Source organism: Leucoraja erinacea, chromosome 2, assembly GCF_028641065.1.
Source record: "Leucoraja erinacea ecotype New England chromosome 2, Leri_hhj_1, whole genome shotgun sequence".
Classification (NCBI taxonomy): Eukaryota; Metazoa; Chordata; class Chondrichthyes; order Rajiformes; family Rajidae; genus Leucoraja; species Leucoraja erinaceus.
The window spans coordinates 49,987,279-50,005,177 of NC_073378.1; the positions used below are offsets into that span (position 1 = coordinate 49,987,279).

The 17,899-nt window shown below is 40.7% G+C and overlaps 1 protein-coding gene across 1 annotated transcript in view; it reads left to right on the plus strand.

Moving 5' to 3' along the window:
* tbc1d5 (TBC1 domain family, member 5) overlaps positions 1–17,899 on the plus strand; it is a 392,441-nt gene that overhangs the window by 166,154 nt on the left and 208,388 nt on the right. The window contains exon 5 of the mRNA XM_055656596.1: positions 17,800–17,869. Coding sequence (XP_055512571.1) covers positions 17,800–17,869 — 70 coding nt within the window. The remainder of the gene's footprint in view (positions 1–17,799; positions 17,870–17,899) is intronic.

Below are 17,899 nucleotides of genomic sequence, written 5' to 3' on the forward strand. Positions count from 1 at the left end.
GGTCACGGCTCTGAGCTGCGAATAACACTGAACGCACGTCTACTCCATGGTGAGTCCCCTCGATGCGGCTGTAAAGTGGCTGCTGCCCAATTGTTTGCCTGGCAATATTGGAATTGGTGGAGAGGTGAAATATTGCGTTGGTGACCAGCGCCCCTGTGTGATGCTGGGACCCATCGGGTCCCACTTAGTCTAGTATATATTGTAAATAGCTGGGATGCCAGCACTGAGCCTTGTGGTACCCCACTAGTCACTGCCTGCCATTCTGAAAATGACCCGTTTACTTCCTACACTTTGCTTCCTGTTTGCCAGCCAGTTCTCTATCCACATCAATACTGAACCCCCAATACTGTGTGCTTTAAGTTTGTATACTTTAGTTGCCGACTATCTGACCATGGTGCAGGTAGCACGGGATTACATGGTACCCGTGGTGGGGGGGGAACTCCTCATGACCTGACCTGCAACATGGCGGAGAATATACAGGTTGGTTGCATCATGGCCTGTTTTGGTAACTCAAATGCCCAAGCATGTAGGACGCTGCAGAATGTGGTAGACGTTGTTGGGACCATGAAGCTATCCACAAGTGCAACGGGAAAATATCAGAGTGCAGAGTACAGCATCTATACATACGTTGGGGAAACAGGTGAGTGATGGAATATTGCGTTGGGGGAGGATATCCAACAGGGCATTTGGTCTAGTACATAACTAAAACTCTGATCTAATGCTCATCTGGTTTGCGTAGTTTTTCTATTTGCGCAAAAATGGTACACGATAGCTGGGGTCCCAGCACTGAGCCTTGCGGTACCCCAGTTGGGAAGAAGCTGTTCCAGAATCTGATGGCACGTTGTTTCAAGCTTTCATATCTTCTGCCCTACTCGAGAGCGAATCAGGGAATGGCACGGCAAAAATGGTCCTTGATCATGTTGGCTGCTTTCACAAGGCAGCGTGAAGTGCAAAAGTATCATGGGAGGTTTGGGGGCTGGTTTGTGTGATTTAGGCATAGAGTGATATAGTGTGGAAACAGGCCCTTCAGCCCAACTTGCCCACTCCGGCCAAAATGTCCCAGCTACACTAGTCCCACCTGCCTGTGCTTGGTCCATATCCCCTCCAAACCTGCCCTGTCCATGCACCTGTCTAACTGTTTCTTAACCGTTGGGATAGTCCCAGCCTCAACTACCTTCTTTGGCAGATTGTTCCATACACCCACACACTCTATGTGAAAGGGCTACATCCTGGGCTACATCCACAACTTGGGCAGAGCATCTCAGCCAGGGCACCTGCAATTTCCTCTCTAGCTTCCCATGGTTTTCTTGGATATACCTGATCAGGACCCAGAGATTTACCTACCTTAATACATTTTAAGTCATCCAGCTCCCCCTCTTCAATAATGTGAACTTACCCTGCCTCCCCATTAACTTTCTTGAAATGGTTTGATACTGATATGAATAATTTATTTTCTTGTGTTAATCATGTAAAATAATATATAATGTTCATAAAGCATTTAATTTGAACAAAAATGCCTTTGTAGATGAGAAAACAGTTCAATAATTTGTGAAAACAATGTGGTGCATTTATTGAAAGTCCAAAATAAGAAAAATCCTGTTGATTTTAATAGAGAAACCATGTTAATGTTTCAGATCTATAACTGTTCATCAGACCCACTCTTGTAGTTTAATTAGAACTGTTGTTTGAGGTAAATTATTTGCTGATTTTAAATATCATGGAGTTTGGTAATTCATGTTTGAGAGAAAGTTTAGCTTTGCGGTGTACTATATTTGTAGAACCCAGGTGCAAAATGAATCATTTATGTACTCAATAAATTTGAGTGCAGGCTTTTGACTGGTGACGTTCTCCCATGAAAAAAAATAAACTCATTGCATTACATAAAGTTACTAACGCTGAATTGATACTTACAAGTGCCATTAATACATTTACCACAAATGTTCATTAACAATGTAAATTTATGCTGATGTACTCTGAGATGAGCTAGTGAGTAATGACTTAAAAGACTAACAGCACTTAAAATAGAGAGAAACTTTAGAGAGCAAATCTTTCAGGGTAAATTAATCAAGATCTTTATTCAATGGTATCAAAATGTCTCTATATATATACAAAAAAAGCAGCTGCTTGCTTGCACAAATTGACATCTAAAATGCATATAATTTAAAATTCTCTGGACTTCTACTTTGTTGATGATTATTGACTACTTTTCTGTTTGAAGCAATATTAGATTTGAGACATTAGGATGTTGAAAGTTGACAGAACAGCACACTGCAGAAAAAGGCCTTTGTAAAGGCTACCTACATGGACCTCCTCCTCAATTTTGTTTCCCGACTGCTTGCAAATAGTTTCTCCCAAAGCATTTATCCAAATTCTTCTAGAAAATTGCCGTTAATTCCACGAAATATTTGGAATTTTGTTTGGTTAGAATATTAGAGTCATACAATGTGGAAACGGGTCCTTTCGGCACAACTTGCCCACACTGATCAGCATGCCCATCTGCACGTCCCACCTGCCTGCTTTTTGCCCATATCCCTCTAAACTTACCCTATCCATGTACCTGTCTAAATGTTTCGTAATGTCACAATGTTTCATTGTGTTAATACCTGCCTCAACTACCTCTGCCAACTTTTTCCATACACCGTCTCCCCCCCCCCCCCTGTGTAAAATAAGTTACCTCTGGTCATCTCTGTAAGGAGCCGAAGAAGATGAGCAAGATCGTTAATGAGTATTTCTCCTCTGTGTTTACTGTGGAGGAATATGTGAAGACTGGAAAACTTGGGACAGGTATTGGAAGTGTCTTGAAGATAGTCAGTATTATCGTCCAGGAGGTGTTGAACATCTCAGTGTGTATGAAAATGGATAAATCTCCCGGGCCAGATTACATACAAAATAGGTGCAGGAGTAGGTCATTTGGCCCTTCGAGCCTGCACCGCCATTCAATATGATCATGGCTGATCATTCAACTCAGTATCCTGTACCTGCCTTCTCTCCATACCCCCTGATCCCTTTAGCCACAAGGGCCACATCTAACTCCCTCTTAAATATAGCCAATGAACTGGCCTCAACTACCTTCTGTGGCAGAGAATTCCAGAGATTCACCACTCTCTGTGTGAAAAATGTTTTTCTCATCTCGGTCCAAATAGATTTCCCCCTTATCCTTAAACTGTGACCCCTTGTTCTGGATTTCCCCAACATCGGGAACAATCTTGCTGCATCTAGCCTGTCCAACCCCTTAAGAATTTTGTAAGTTTCTATAAGGTCCCCCCTCAATCTTCTAAATTCTAGCGAGTACAAGCCGAGTCTATCCAGTCTTTCTTCATATGAAAGTCCTGACATCCCAGGAATCAGTGTCTTTCCTCAGATTAGGAGACCAAAACTGTATGCAATACTCCAGGTGTGGTCTCACCAAGACCCTGTACCACTGCAGCAGAACCTCCCTGCTCCTATACTCAAATCCTTTTGCTATGAATGCTAACATGCCATTCGCTTTCTTCACTGCCTGCTGCACCTGCATGCCTACTTTCAATGACTGGTGTACCATGACACCCAGGTCTCGTTGCATCTCCCCTTTTCCTAATCGGCCACCATTCAGATAATAGTCTACTTTCCTGTTTTTGCCACCAAAGTGGATAACCTCACATTTATCCACATTATACTGTATCTGCCATGCATTTGCCCACTCACCCAGCCTACCCAAGTCACCTTGCAGCCTGCAGTACTTCCCCTTTTCCCAACTTGACGCCATTTAGATAATAATCTGCCTTCCTGTTTTTGCTACCAAAGTGGATAACCTCACATTTATCCACATTAAACTGCATCTGCCATGCATCTGCCCACTCACCCAACCTGTACAAGACGATGCATTCTCATAGCATCCTCCTCACAGTTCACACTGCCACCCAGCTTTGTGTCATCTGCAAATTTGCTTGTGTTACTTTGAATCCCTTCATCTAAATCATTGCTGTATATTGTAAATAGCTGCGGTCCCACCACCGGCATGATGTAGCGCGTACGCGCGCAGGTGTATAGCGGTCCCACGATACCCGATAGAAAATAGGTGCAGGATGAGTGAAATTACGGCATGGAGGGGAAAAATGTGAGTAAGAATATGTAAAAAATTAAACGCTAGCGCATAGCGTTCTGAGGAAGATATAAAACATACATACACGCGCACATACACACATACCAGATGAGACTTTAGACAGACAGACAGACCCACCCAAGTGTGATGGGAGGGGTCTGTTTCTATGCTCTATCTAATAAATTAAAAAACTAAAAACTTTAACAAAAGTAGTCAATTGCCAAATCTAGGTTTTAACCCTCTGGACACAAGATATTTGGATGATATGATGTGACACCTCTACTGTGTGAGGTGCTTCCATTCAATGCACACTGCACAAAATAATGTAATTGAACTATAAGCTTTGCTTAATAAAGCATAAATACTTTATTGTGTTATTATTAATTTTAAATTTCAATATGGATATTGTTCAACACAGTTTGATCTAGGAAACAAATTCATTACATATTTTTTACAGTATAAAGCATCAGAAATATAGGATTGAATTATTGTAGGTAAAAACAATAAAAAAATATTTGAGTTTTGAAAGAAATTGAGACTATTACATAGAATTGGTGTGGACCTAATGGACCAAATTAGTTTAGTTTAGGGATATAGCACAAAAACAGGGTCTTCGGCCCACCGAGTCTGCATTGACCAGCAATCCCTGCACATTAACGCTATTTTACATAGACTAGGGACAATTTTAAAATTAATACCAAGCCAATTAACTTACAAACCTGTACGTCTTTGGACTGTGGGAGGGAACCAAAGTTCTTTGAGAAAACCCACGCAGGTCAGGGGGAGAACGTACAAACTCCGTACAGAAAGACACTGTAGCCAGGATCGAACCTGGGTCTCTGGCGCTGTAAGGCAGCAACTTTACCACTGAGCCACCATGCCGCCCTTAGAAGCCCTTTGAGCTGTAACAATTCTATGATTTTTATTTTTACTCCAGTATATTATTTTATTGAAACAAATAATCAGAGATTATTTTGCGCAGGAAAGAGTTTCTAAAAGCATAAGTATGTGTGGTTTACCACACAATTTTCATGCCTTTTTTTACAAAGTAGGGGGTTTGTTATGAAAATATTGTTTCTAATTGACATGGTGGAAAATCATTTGAAATATTATAAATGTAGCTTTTGGATTTTAGCATGTCATATTCATATGGCATGTTAAGAGACCCTTCAGCCCAAACAGTCCACACCGGCCAGCATGCCCCATCGACACTTATCCCACCTGCCTGCCTTTGACCCGTAACCCTAAACCTATCAGTTTCCTGTTAAATCTTTCACACGGAGCGAGAGAGAAAACGGGGAATTATAGACCAGTTAGCCTGACATCGGTGGTGGGGAAGATGCGGGAGTCAATTATTAAAAAGTAATAACAGCTCATTTGGATAGCAGTAAAAGGATTGGTCTAAGTCAGCATGGATTTATGAAGGGGAAATCCAGCTTGTCTAATCTTCAGGAATTTTTTGAGAATGTGACAAGTAAAATGGATGAAGGAGAGCCAGTGGATGTAGAATATCTAGACTATCAGAAAGCCTTTGATAAGGTCCCACACAGGAGATTAGTGGGCAAAATTAGAGCACATGGTATTGGGGGTAGGGTAGTGACATAGATAGAGAATTGGTTGGCAGACAGGAAACGAAGAGTAGGAATAAACGGGTCCCTGGCAGAATGGCACACAGTGGCGAGTGGAGTGCCGCAAAGCTCGGTGCTGGGGTCACAACTATTTACAATATATATTAATGATTTGGATGATGAAATTAAAAGTAACACTAGCAAGTTTGCAGATGACACAAAGCTGGATAGCAGTGTGAACCTGCAAAGAGGATGCTAGGAGGTTGCAGGGTGACTTGGACAGGTTGAGTGAGTGGGCAGATACATGGCAGATGCAGTATAATGTAGATAAATGTGAGATTATCCACTTTGGCTGCAAGAACAAGGAGGGAGATTATTATCTCAATGGTGTCAGATAAGGAAAAAGGGAAGTGCAACGAAACCTGGGCATCGTTGTACACCAGTCACTGAAAGTAAACATGCAGGTACAGCAGGCAGTGAAGAAAGCTAATGGCATGTTGGCCTTCATAACGGGAGGATGTGAGTACAGGAGTAAAGAAGTCATTCTGTAGTTGTACAGTGCCTGGGTGAGACCACATCTGGAGTATTGTGTGCAGTTTCGGTCTCTTAATTTGAGGGAGTGCAGTGTAGGTTCACGAGGTTAATCCCCGGGATGGCGGCACTGTCATATGAGGAAACATTGAAAAGACTGGGCTTGTATTCACTGGAATTTAGAAAGATATGGGGGGATCTTATAAAATTATAAAAGGACTGGACAAGTGTGATGCAGGAAAGATGTTCCCAATGTTGAGGGTGTCTAGAACCAGGGGTCACAGTCTAAGAATAAAGGGGAGGCCATTTAAAACTGAGATGAGAAAAAACTTTTTCACCCAGAGAGTTGTGAATTTGTGGAATTCTGCCACGGAAGACAGTGCAGGCCAAATCACTGGATGAATTTAAAAGAGTTAGATAAAGCTTAATAAATTAATAAAGCCCTAACCTGTTTAACCTACCCTATAGCTCGGGTCCCAGTCACACGTTGGGTCCCAGTCACATGGGAGGCCTGGTCCACTCACCCATAGCCCATAACTGCGCAGGCATGGCTCATTTCCCCTCATACCCGAGCACTCCCTCCCCCTCCTCTTCATGTGTGGGAGGGGAGGGAAGTGGGGTGTGTGGCCGGGGGGGAGGGGAGGAAGATGGGTGTGCGAGCGGAAGGCGGGGGAGAGAGGGTGGTGGGGGAGGGGTGGGGGTTGTGGGGGAAGGTGTGTATGTAGGCGGGAGTGGTGTGGGAGGGGGAGGAGGGATGTGGGAAGGGGGTGTGTGTGTGTGGGGGGGGAGGGTGTGCGGGCGTTGGGATTGTGTGGGGAGAGGTGTGGCGGCGGGGGGGGTGTGTGGGGGGGAGGGGTGTGTAGGTGGTGGGGGTGGGGGGCAGCACGGTGTGTGGGGTGGTGATAGTGTGGGGATGGGTGTGTGTGCGCGGGGGTGTGTGGGGCAGGGGGGCGTGTGGGGGGGGGGGTGTGGGCGGGGGAGGAGTGTGTGGGGGAGAGTGGTGTGTGGGCGGGGGGGGGGGTAGTGAGCTCGGAGAAAAGAAGTTCAAGAGCCATGGGGGAGAGGGGGGCATCACGGGGGAGGGGGGGAGGGGGGGGAAGGAGCCTGTGAGGGGGACCAGAGTGGTAGTGGCTGGAATTGGCGGTGCGATGGGGACTCACAGCGGGCGCTTGTCGCTGGTCATTTTCCTCTGCCGGGATCAGAGTCCGCTTTCTGTTTGGCGACATTGGCAATATCTCCGATTCCGGGCTGGGCTGGTTCTCCAACTCTGGGCCGGGCAGGGTCTCCTCGGCTGGGCTAGGTCGGGTCTCTGACGCTGGGCTGCTGCCTGGGGCGGGGCTGCTGCTGCTGCTTGGGGCGGGGGGCTGCTGCTTGGGCAGAGCTGCTGCTTGGGGCGGGGCTGCTGCTTGGGGCGGGGCTGCTGCTTTGGGCAGAGCTGCTGCTTGGGGCGGGGCTGTTTGAGGGCGGGGTGGGGTGGGGCTGAGCTGCTTCGGGTCCCTGCGAAAGCCTGGTTGTAAACCTCCACCGGCTTTCCTCAGCTCCAGTAAAGACGCGATGGCGCAGGAAGGGGCGGACCGTCCCGGGGAGTGATGGGAAGGGACTAATTCGCAGGCTAACTGGCAGGAGAAGAGATTGATCTGCTCACGTGCAGTTTTTAAGATTTTTAAACCTCACTAACTTTTACGACATTCAACCGAAACTTGGTGGACTCGCAGCACAGGAGAACGGTGAGCGAACATTTTTGCGCAAATAGAAAGACCGCCAAACCGGAAGATAACAAGATCAGAGTTTTAGTTATGGATAGATAGATGTACCTGCACTCCTTGATCTCTCTCCTCTACAACACTTTCCAGAGCCCTGCCATTCACAGTGTAGATCCTGCTCTTGCTAGGCTGCCCCAAATGCAACACCTCGCACTTCTCTGTATTAAATCAACCATTCCACAGCCCATCTGCCTAACTGATCAAGATTCTGCTGCAAGTTTTGACAACCATCTTCACTATCTACAATACCACCCGCTTTCATAAGGTCATAAGTGATAGGAGCAGAATTAGGCCATTCGGCCGATCAAGTCTACTCCACCATTCAATCATGTCTGATCTATCTCTCCCTCCTAACCGCTTTCTCCTGCCTTCTCATGACCTCTGACACCCGTACTAATCAAGAATCTATCTATCTCTGCCTTAAAAATATACATTGACTTGGCCTCCACAGCCTTCTGTGGCAAAGAATTCCACAGATTCACCACCCTCTGACTAAAGAAATTCTTCCTCATCTCCTTCCTAAAGGAACATCCTTTAATTCTGAGGCTATGACTAGTCCTATACTCTCCCACTGGTGGAAACACCCTCTCCACATCCACTATCCAAGCCTTTCACTATTCGGCACGATTCAATGACGTCCCCCCTCATTCTTCTAACTCTTCTAAACACCACCAAATACAAGCCCAGTTCCGTCAAACGGTCATCGTGTTAACCCCTCATTCCTGGGATCATTCTTGTAAACCTCCTCTGGACCCTCTCCAGGACCAGCACATCCTTCCACATGTATGGTGCTCTTTCATGTCATCTGCAAAGTTGCTAATCATGCCATGCTGTCCCGTTTTAGAAAATGGGTGTGGGTGGGCGTTGGGGCCCTGTGCCTGAGAAATCGTCTGCTTTCCTTTTCCCCTCAAATGCTGCCTGACCGTCGAGCTACTCACATTTACCGAAACTGCTTGTGCTATTTTAGATCCTGATGTGACACTTTCAAGTTTCCAAATCATTGCTATAGATGACAAACAGCAATGGGCCCTGAAGCGAACCCAGAGGTACACCACGATTCACAGGCTTCCACTCCGAAAAGCAAGCTGCCATGAAGCCAATTTTCTATCCACTCTGCTATCTCTCCTTGGATCCCATGAAATCTAACCTTCCAGAGCAGCCTTCCACGTGGAAGTCATGTTTTTACATTTTTATGTTCATAACTGATTACATAATGAAAAGTGGCAAGGTAGTCTGATGTTGATTTTTTTTTTTTAAAAGGTGCTCTCTAGCTTATTTCTGGCATTTTTGCTGACCTACCAGCCTGCAAATCTTTCCATTTTTCTCCTTTGCCACGTATGATGTGCCTTATTTCTTACTTTTACTACTTGAATTTCTTCTTTGAGAATCCTTTCCGAAATCTTTCACCGAATTGTGAATTTATCATGACATCGAGTCCATGCTGGTTCCTTGTAAAGCTATCTGTTCAGTCCATTTTTACAACCAGGTAAATTATTTTCCCTCAACTGCCTTTCTGTCCTTTTTGAAAGCTCAAATTGATTGTTTCCTCTGCTGTTTCCAGCATTGGACCCCAGTTCATAACCTTCGTCTGCATTTTAAAAAAATGTCCTTCAACACATTTCCTCTTTTGATCTTTTGCCGTTTTGAATTTTTATACCCTGGTCCACAAAACCTCTGCTTATAATTTTGACAGTTCTTGAGAATTAACCAGTTTAACCCAGGTGGTCAAACTGCCCAATGTCTGATTTGTATTTCTGAAATGCTTTCTGACATTTTATTGTTGAACCAAGTGACAAAGCAATCAGTCCATAGTTACATTTTAATGCACTGCTCCTCTGCTCTGAAAAGGACAGATTGCAATTTTATATTGCAGTCAATAAGGACAAGCAGCTCATGTGGGGGCCTGCATTTTAAATCTGGAGATCAGACACCAATTACGTAGGAGTTTGTTTCACACTTGCCTGCCACCCATGCCAAACTAAGCAGATTTAAAGTCAACACTTTACTTCAAGCTTTGCACCAATCTATTGTAGTGGATTCATCTACTGGAAAATGTTGAACATACGGTGGATAGCTGGGGCTTCAGTATCTAGGGAGTTAACAGTTTCCTTTGTGAGCAATTTTGTGCAGACTGCAAAACCAGAGTAATTTGTGGTAATTCTTCACTGATGTTTATTATTTCCTTTTGATAGGCTAAGTTTGTGCAAAATCACTTTTGTCTTTGCATTTGATATCTGAACTATGTTTTATGGCGAATTAAGATCGCCACGTCAAAATCAAACATGTGCTAAATGTAACCCACGGCTTTAAAAAAGATAGTGTTTGAAGTGCAGTTTTACTTACACTCCTATTAGGACTATTAAAATGATAATTTAATTTAGCTTTAAATTATGACTATTTTAACATTTAATTTGGTGTTAACTGGATTGCATTGTGATGATGCATTTCACCTCTAATGCCTATGGGCAGTGTAGCTAACAAATGATAGAGGTAGACAACATATCCGCTCTGGCCTAATTCATAACCAGATTCAAGAGGTGACCCAGTGTTCTAATTTGCTTTGTCACCAAATCCCACAGATGGTGTTGTGAAATATTTATCACTTGTAACCACGACCATGATTGACAAATTTAGGTCATTCAAATATTGTGGGCAATGGATTCTATCTACAGTGGAATAAATACTTATTCTATATATTACATCTAAACAAAGTTTGAAACATAATATTACAGGAAAATAAGAAAAATACAAATAGCGCGGGGAAATGAGAATCTCCAGATAAGAGTTGCTGAAATGGTTGAACAGTAACTCCTGACAAATTTTCATATTTATCATTAAGTGAAGATATTTTACTCCTTCAATATGCCCATGGTAAAATGTCTTTTAAAATTTAAAACAATTAATTATTTTTACAATCATCGATTTTTGCTGCTACATCTCACAATGGAATGATTGGTCCTTTGTGATCACTATTTAGCAGTTTATTTTCAAGTGGAAAAGTTTGCTTAGTGTTTTTAAACCTCTTTTGTGCATGTTCTTCCCACTTCTGTAATAAGCCATGTCAAGATGTTTGTTGCAGTGAAACTATTCATGTCTTCAGCAATCAACTTTAAATTTGTATTTTTTTTTAGTTTTTGCCTTTTCTATTTATGCACAAAATGTGTCTTCATATCGAGTCCACATCACACGATTAGAAATCGTTCAGCCAGAGCTTGCTCTTACAATGGCGTCTTGCGCTTCTTGTGCGTAGTGGTGGAAAGATTGATGGAAACAGGGCAGCGATATGAACGTTTTTCTTGACCCCGACAGAATGTGTGAACATTAATAATGAGATACAATTATTTAATTACTTATTTTAATCCAAAGTCTAGTAATTTGGAAAATATCATTTGACAATGTTGGTGCTTGAAGGAAATGATTTAACTTCAGTATTTGGCATTCATAAAACTGCTAGAATGTTTAGCTACAACTTTAAGTCATACAAATTGCCTCCTCCTGTTGGGTGCTTAAATCAGTCAGTGCTATTAATTGACATATTTGGAGAATTATCTAATATTCAAAAAATATAAACTGTCCGTTTCCATTTCAATTATGCCAAACCTGGTTTTCAATATGGCAAGTATTAATCCACCGTATGCTGTCTTTGCAATGTAAGTTGTCCGGCAAAATATTATTTGTGATTACGGCTCAATATTGAAAAGGAAAGTGCTCAGTAACCATAACTGTAAAACTGCACACACAATAATAAAATGAATCTTTCAATAATTACAACATTTTCAAATTTGAGGGTAACAATAACGAATGTCAAATTTTAATGATATTTTCAAAATATTGTTGCTGTTACTAATTTCTATTACTTTCCTGCAGTTCACATTATCTTTAATTTGCTTATCCATAGCTATACTTTTCAATTGCATGCAGGCCATAGAGATGCATTTCCTGCAGTCAATGGCCTTGACTACATTTTCAGTTCACCCACGCCTGATTTCTTGGCAGAATTGAGTTTGGGGTTAATTGCCATTGTTGTGGGGCCATGTTGTGGGTGGCCTTTGTTGTGCAAAGCACTTTCAATGGCTGTGGGAATATAAAATATTATTGATCAAGGACTGGAAATACTCTTTGGGTTATGTGGCCATTTCAATGGCAGAAGAGTCATTACCTTCAGCCTTGATGCATATCAAGTGAGCTCACATTTATCTTAGTATTTATAAGATTTTGTGTTGAACCGTTCCTTTATTTGCTATGCCACTTCAAAACATACACCTATATTAAAATCCCACTAAATGAGATAAAATTGAAATATACATTTTATTTTTTAATGATTTGGAACTTGTTTTTCTTTTTGTTTCCTGTTGCAGAAGTATGGGTCATATTAGAACTTGATTCTCAAGTGACCATTCCTGATGTTTTATCTTAGAATTCATGTTTGCTGGCTATTTAACTTGGGGAGCCCACCACTAGGACTTTTCTGTTCCATTTCAATGTTTACAGTTGTATATCTAGACACCAGTAAATTCTTGGCTTATTGATCCTTTTACAAACCAGTGACACAATCAATTGAGCCATATAAAAACCAAGATTAATAAAAAAAAAATCAGCAATGGTACAAGATCAGTCAGATGCTGAGTACTTCCAGCAGTTTCTATTTTTCTTATAATAAATTCTGTCACAGTTTGACATCAATGAAATGAGAAATATTGTGGTTTTCAATAAAGCATTCTCTTCAGTGTTTTGCCGATGAACTTTCATGTGTCAGTTCCCCACTGTTTATGTTTGGTAGCTACTTTATACCATGTGTTAATGATCACATTTGATCAAGTGAAACATTAATTGTTTAAATTAATTAACAATGTGTGTTCTCTGATTTTACTGCAACATCATATAATATATAATTAACAAAGTGAAAATGTTTTTCTGGCCATAACTTGAATTGCCAATAAAGTCATTACTTTAAATAAGTAATATTCCTTTGTATCAGAAACTAACCGACTAACTCTGAACAGAGGATATTCACAAGAATGTATTCTGTCTCTGCTTATGATGTTCACAGCCCTTGCATCATATCATATATCAACATGTTAAATATGGGGAACTATCAACCTTCCTAGGTATTAAGCCTAGGTAATAGTTGAAGACCAACTAAATTCATCAAAGTTCAAATCAGTTTGTGTGCAAGATGCCAAATGAAGATTTCCCAATTCCAATTACCATGTTTTCCAAATGCAGGTAACCCAATTCTGCAAGAGAGAGTTTGGCACTAAAGTTATGGAGGAGCTGATAATCACTAATGCAAAGTTGTATCTGAAATGTAATAGTGCACTTAACAAATGACATGAAATAATTTGCTGAAGTTGCAACTAGTATTAGTTGCAACTAGTATGTGAAATGCTGTACAAACATTGAAATGGTAAAGGAGTCAGCCTTACCAAAGTGTAAATAAAATTAGAACATGAGGAAGTGTCAAATTACCCAAGTATGTTTAAGAAAGAACTGCAGATGCTGGAAAAATCAAAGTTAGACAAAAATGCTGGAGAAACTCAGCAGGTGAGCATCTATGGAGCAAAGGAATAGGCAACATTTCGGGTCGAGACCCTTCTTCAGATTGATCTACCCAAGTAGATGACTTGTACTTAACCTATTTTCGGCACTCTCCAAAGGCATAAAGGGAGTTGGGGTGAGAAAAACACTAATGATAGGTCTTTTTAAAACAAAAATGGATCCAGCGTGACCATCTTTACCACGTTCATAATATGTTTCTTGTTAACTGCACCTTAATTCCTTTATCATAGGAGACCATGTGCAAAGTGCAGACTGTAGAACAGAGCAAAACTAATGCCACCTACAACCAATAGCCCATATCAACAAATTGATTATCAACATTGAAGATTAAAATTCTTAAAAGAAAACAGAAGGTTGAATGAATTATACTTTATTGTCACATGTGACAAGTCTCAGTGATATTCTTCGTTTTGCATACCCAAGGTGTGCAAAGAGGCACCACATAAATGGCTCTGACTACGTTACAAAGTATTCCATTTTGCACAAACCATTTTTGACACATTCCATTTGTGGTCCACCTTAGTTCACAGCGATTCCCCCTCCCCCCCCCCCCCATGCCGGGACTTCCTTTGTTCTCCCTCTTGGCGTTTCCCCCACGGTGGGTCCCCCCCCCTTTGTTGTCATTGAATTTATTCAATCTCAATGTGCAAATATATAAAATTCCTCAAACGAAAGCAGAAATTTCAAGTTGACCTGTTACTCTATACTCTATAACATTCAACACCTTAATTATCTTCTGCTTCATAAAGACTGTGATATGTTTAAAAGCATGTAAATATCTGTCTCCGCTGTTGCCTACAACTGATTTGAGTGGATTTTGCCTTTTCTTCCAACAGAATAATTTTAACATTCTAACAATTAACCTTAAACTTGTGAATTTTTTTTTCTGTCTACCACGAGCAATTTCTTTGGCTGATGGAAGTGTTTATTTCTAATAAGCAGAAACGGAATCAGCTTTCAATCACACACTGCTTGATCTCCAGTTGAACAAACAGAGCAAGTTCCTGAAATGGATGGCATTCATTTATCTCTGATATGATGATCAATGTATTACCCAAGTATTCAGGCTTTAATAAATAAAAACAGAAAAGCAAGTCAAGAGGAATATTGAGAGAGAGAGAGAGAGAAATAGAGTTCCAATTGATGCCATTTCCTCAGAACTATATTCTAACTTCTGGAAGAAAATGCCTAAAATGTGGTTGATTGGGATATTTACTGATGCTTAAACTTAATTTAACATGCAAGTGCCTCGGTACGTTCAAAATTAAGATTTATTCTCATCATTCCAATAATGTGATTTTTCTGGAATGCGCCATATATCTCGACTTCATCTTCATATTAAGAAAAGAGGAAATAGTGAACCCAGTTGAATGGGTTTTCTTCTTTGGGTCCATGGATAAGCCACTATCTGTTGTTCAGTATTTCAAAGTGATGCACAAACTCTAAATCCACTTTTGTGACTAACATATTGAAATCTGGAAATGACTATTCTCTAGAAAAAATATTCAGGAGCATGATTGCTGTGATATTTTTTGCTGTAGTATGAGCTTCTAAAAATGACAATTACTTGAATTGATTAGCAAATTTTTAAACCGAAGCAATACTTTTAACAATCTTTAAAAATGTAGTTATATCAATTTAAGATTAAGAACTTTGTGACTGATTGCTCTGATGAACTGTTTTATTCACGAGTACTCTGAGCACAAGATTAGATTTTGGTACTCGAGTTGATATCAGACAACAAGTTGAGAGCAAAATTGTTCATTAAATCACTTACTCTTGATGCTTGAACTCTTATTGCCTGTGAACTAAAGAAAGCAATCAGCTTTACAGCTGGCAAACGTATATTCATCCACGTCTATATTATTTAACTGCATGACCAATCATGCATGGTACAGTTTTTTTTTTTTTTTTTGCAATATTGATCACCCTTTTACCATGTTTAGTTTATAGATACAGCGCGGAAACAGGCCCTTCGGCCCACTGAGCTTGTACCTACAGCGATCCCTGCACACCAACACTATCCTACGCACACTAGGGACAATTTACAGTTATACCAAGTCAATTAGCCTACAGACATGTACATCTTTGGAGTGGGGAGAAACAGGAGCTCCCAGAGAAAACTCACGAGGAGAACATACAAATTCCTTACAGACAAGCACCCGTAGTCAGGATTGAACCCGGATCTCTGGCGCTGTAAGGCAGCAAGTCTACCGCTGTGCCGCCTTGTGATGGTGTTCAGATTCTAACTATCATATTCTTTGGTTTGCCTTCAATTTGCAATATCGCCACTCTAGAATCACATGTGGGCTTTTCCAGTCCCAGAACCGAGATTGCAGATTTCTAAAGATTTGTTGAGTTTTCAGATCACTTCAAGCCATCCAGACTGTTAAAATTCATATATAATCCTTGTGCAAATTTTCTGTTTACTTCATAATATTCAACTAACCCTTCCATCCCTAAATTCAAAGAAGTTCGCTACCTCGTGAGAATATGTTGCCTATCTTTGTGCCTTTAGTTATCATCTTATAGCTAGTTATTCACAGTTCAAGTTTGAAAAACATTGTTGTGCATTATCAGCCCCTTGCTACATTCCCTCTACACTCACGACATATTTCACCCCATGACTTTATACGTTTATGTGGATGGTACCAAAAATGAATTTGGCATTATGATGACATTCTGAGTTCAGTTAATATTTTGTGAAGGAGGCATCATGTAATGAAGAAGCTTCAGATACACTGTTTATCCCATGAGAGGATTGAGTTGATTTTTAATTGCCGGTGATTGAGTTTGTTAGTACTCTGGTGGAATACAAAATATAGCTCGTATGTTTTTATGTCAAATAAAATAACTTATCTCTGTCAACTAAACTAACTTTTAACTGTTAACTTATAAATATTTTCTCGCCATGCGATTTAAAAAAAAAATTCTATATCATGAATGAAATACAAAATCTATTTAAAAACTGCCACACTCTTAAGAGTTTGATGTGGCATATGAAAAGTCTTCCTTGATTATTACCCTGCCAACACCAATAGTTTTTTTAAATAAATTGAAATTTAATCATTTAAGAATTGAAGGATCATAAGCTCATTCATCTCCTGAACTTGTTCTTGTTTGATTTTTAGTTCAGCTTCATATATCTATTCTTGCACTTTATACTATGATACCCTTATGTGATGTAAATTCTGACAACATCTTTTCAATTGATGCAGTATTTTCAAGAGACAAATTCAGATTTATTTTGCCCTTTGTATGTAGTATTTCCTGATTTCACTCCTAAAGGGCCGGTCCCACTGTACGAGGTAATTCAAGAGCCGAGTTTTAAAAAAATCAAACTCGTGGTAAGCACGTAGAATGTACGAAGCAGGTACGTCGGAGCTCGGTGCGTCTCTTATCAGCTCGTAACGCTAACGGCAGGTACTGGGAAACGCAGGTGAAGACTCGTGAAGATTTTTTAACATGTTGAAAAATGTCCACGAGAGCCCCGACTACCTACGACCGGCTATTACCGTAATTCTCCGAGTTCGAATCGGGGGAAACTCGGGAGAACTCTTGAATTAGCTCGTACAGTGGGACAGCCCTATAAGTAATGTGCAAATCAATCTTAAAACCATATTCTGTTTTCCTCCACCAATTTTCAAACCAGGCTGGATGGAGAGAAACTTTCAAATGTGTTTAATATAATGAAGACTTTTATTCCATCATGTCTCAATCGTCAGTATTTATGCTGGTGATAAGCTGAATTGGACAAGGCAGCAAGACTGCTACATGGATCTTGCTGATTTCAGGCAACAAGGGAGAGAAACAAAACCACTCCAGGCCTTCCCCTTCAATTTTTGCTTAGTGTCTTTGAGGAAAATACATGAGCAAATATTGGCAGTGATCTGTATCAAACTTGTCCGTGATGTCTCAAATTCAATTTTTTTGTTTGTGTTTATTGGCTAATTTGTATATGAAGACTAATCCCTTTGTTAATTTTTTGTGGGCCTAATATTTGCTGTGCTAACTGTTTAGAATAATTTCTATTATTGAGACATTTAGTCTGATGAAGGATTCTGACACGCAATGTGGTCTGCCCATTTCCCTCCACATATACTGCCTGGCCTGCAGAGTTCCTCCAGCCCTTTGTTTTGCATAATAATATAAACTTCAAATATTATGCTATAATGGATTTTTAGGAGCTTGTTGATATTTGAGTGATTAATGCAATAATTATGACATTATTATTTGTTCAGGCTAGCCATTTTATTAATAATGAAACTTATTCACTTTTTGTTTTTGTGTTCTGTAGGTGAGAATAATGAAAACGAGGAAACAAAAATCCTTTCAGAATTTGACAATGGGAAATACAGCTCCTATAGGTATTTTTCTTGCCTACATAAAGTGATTCA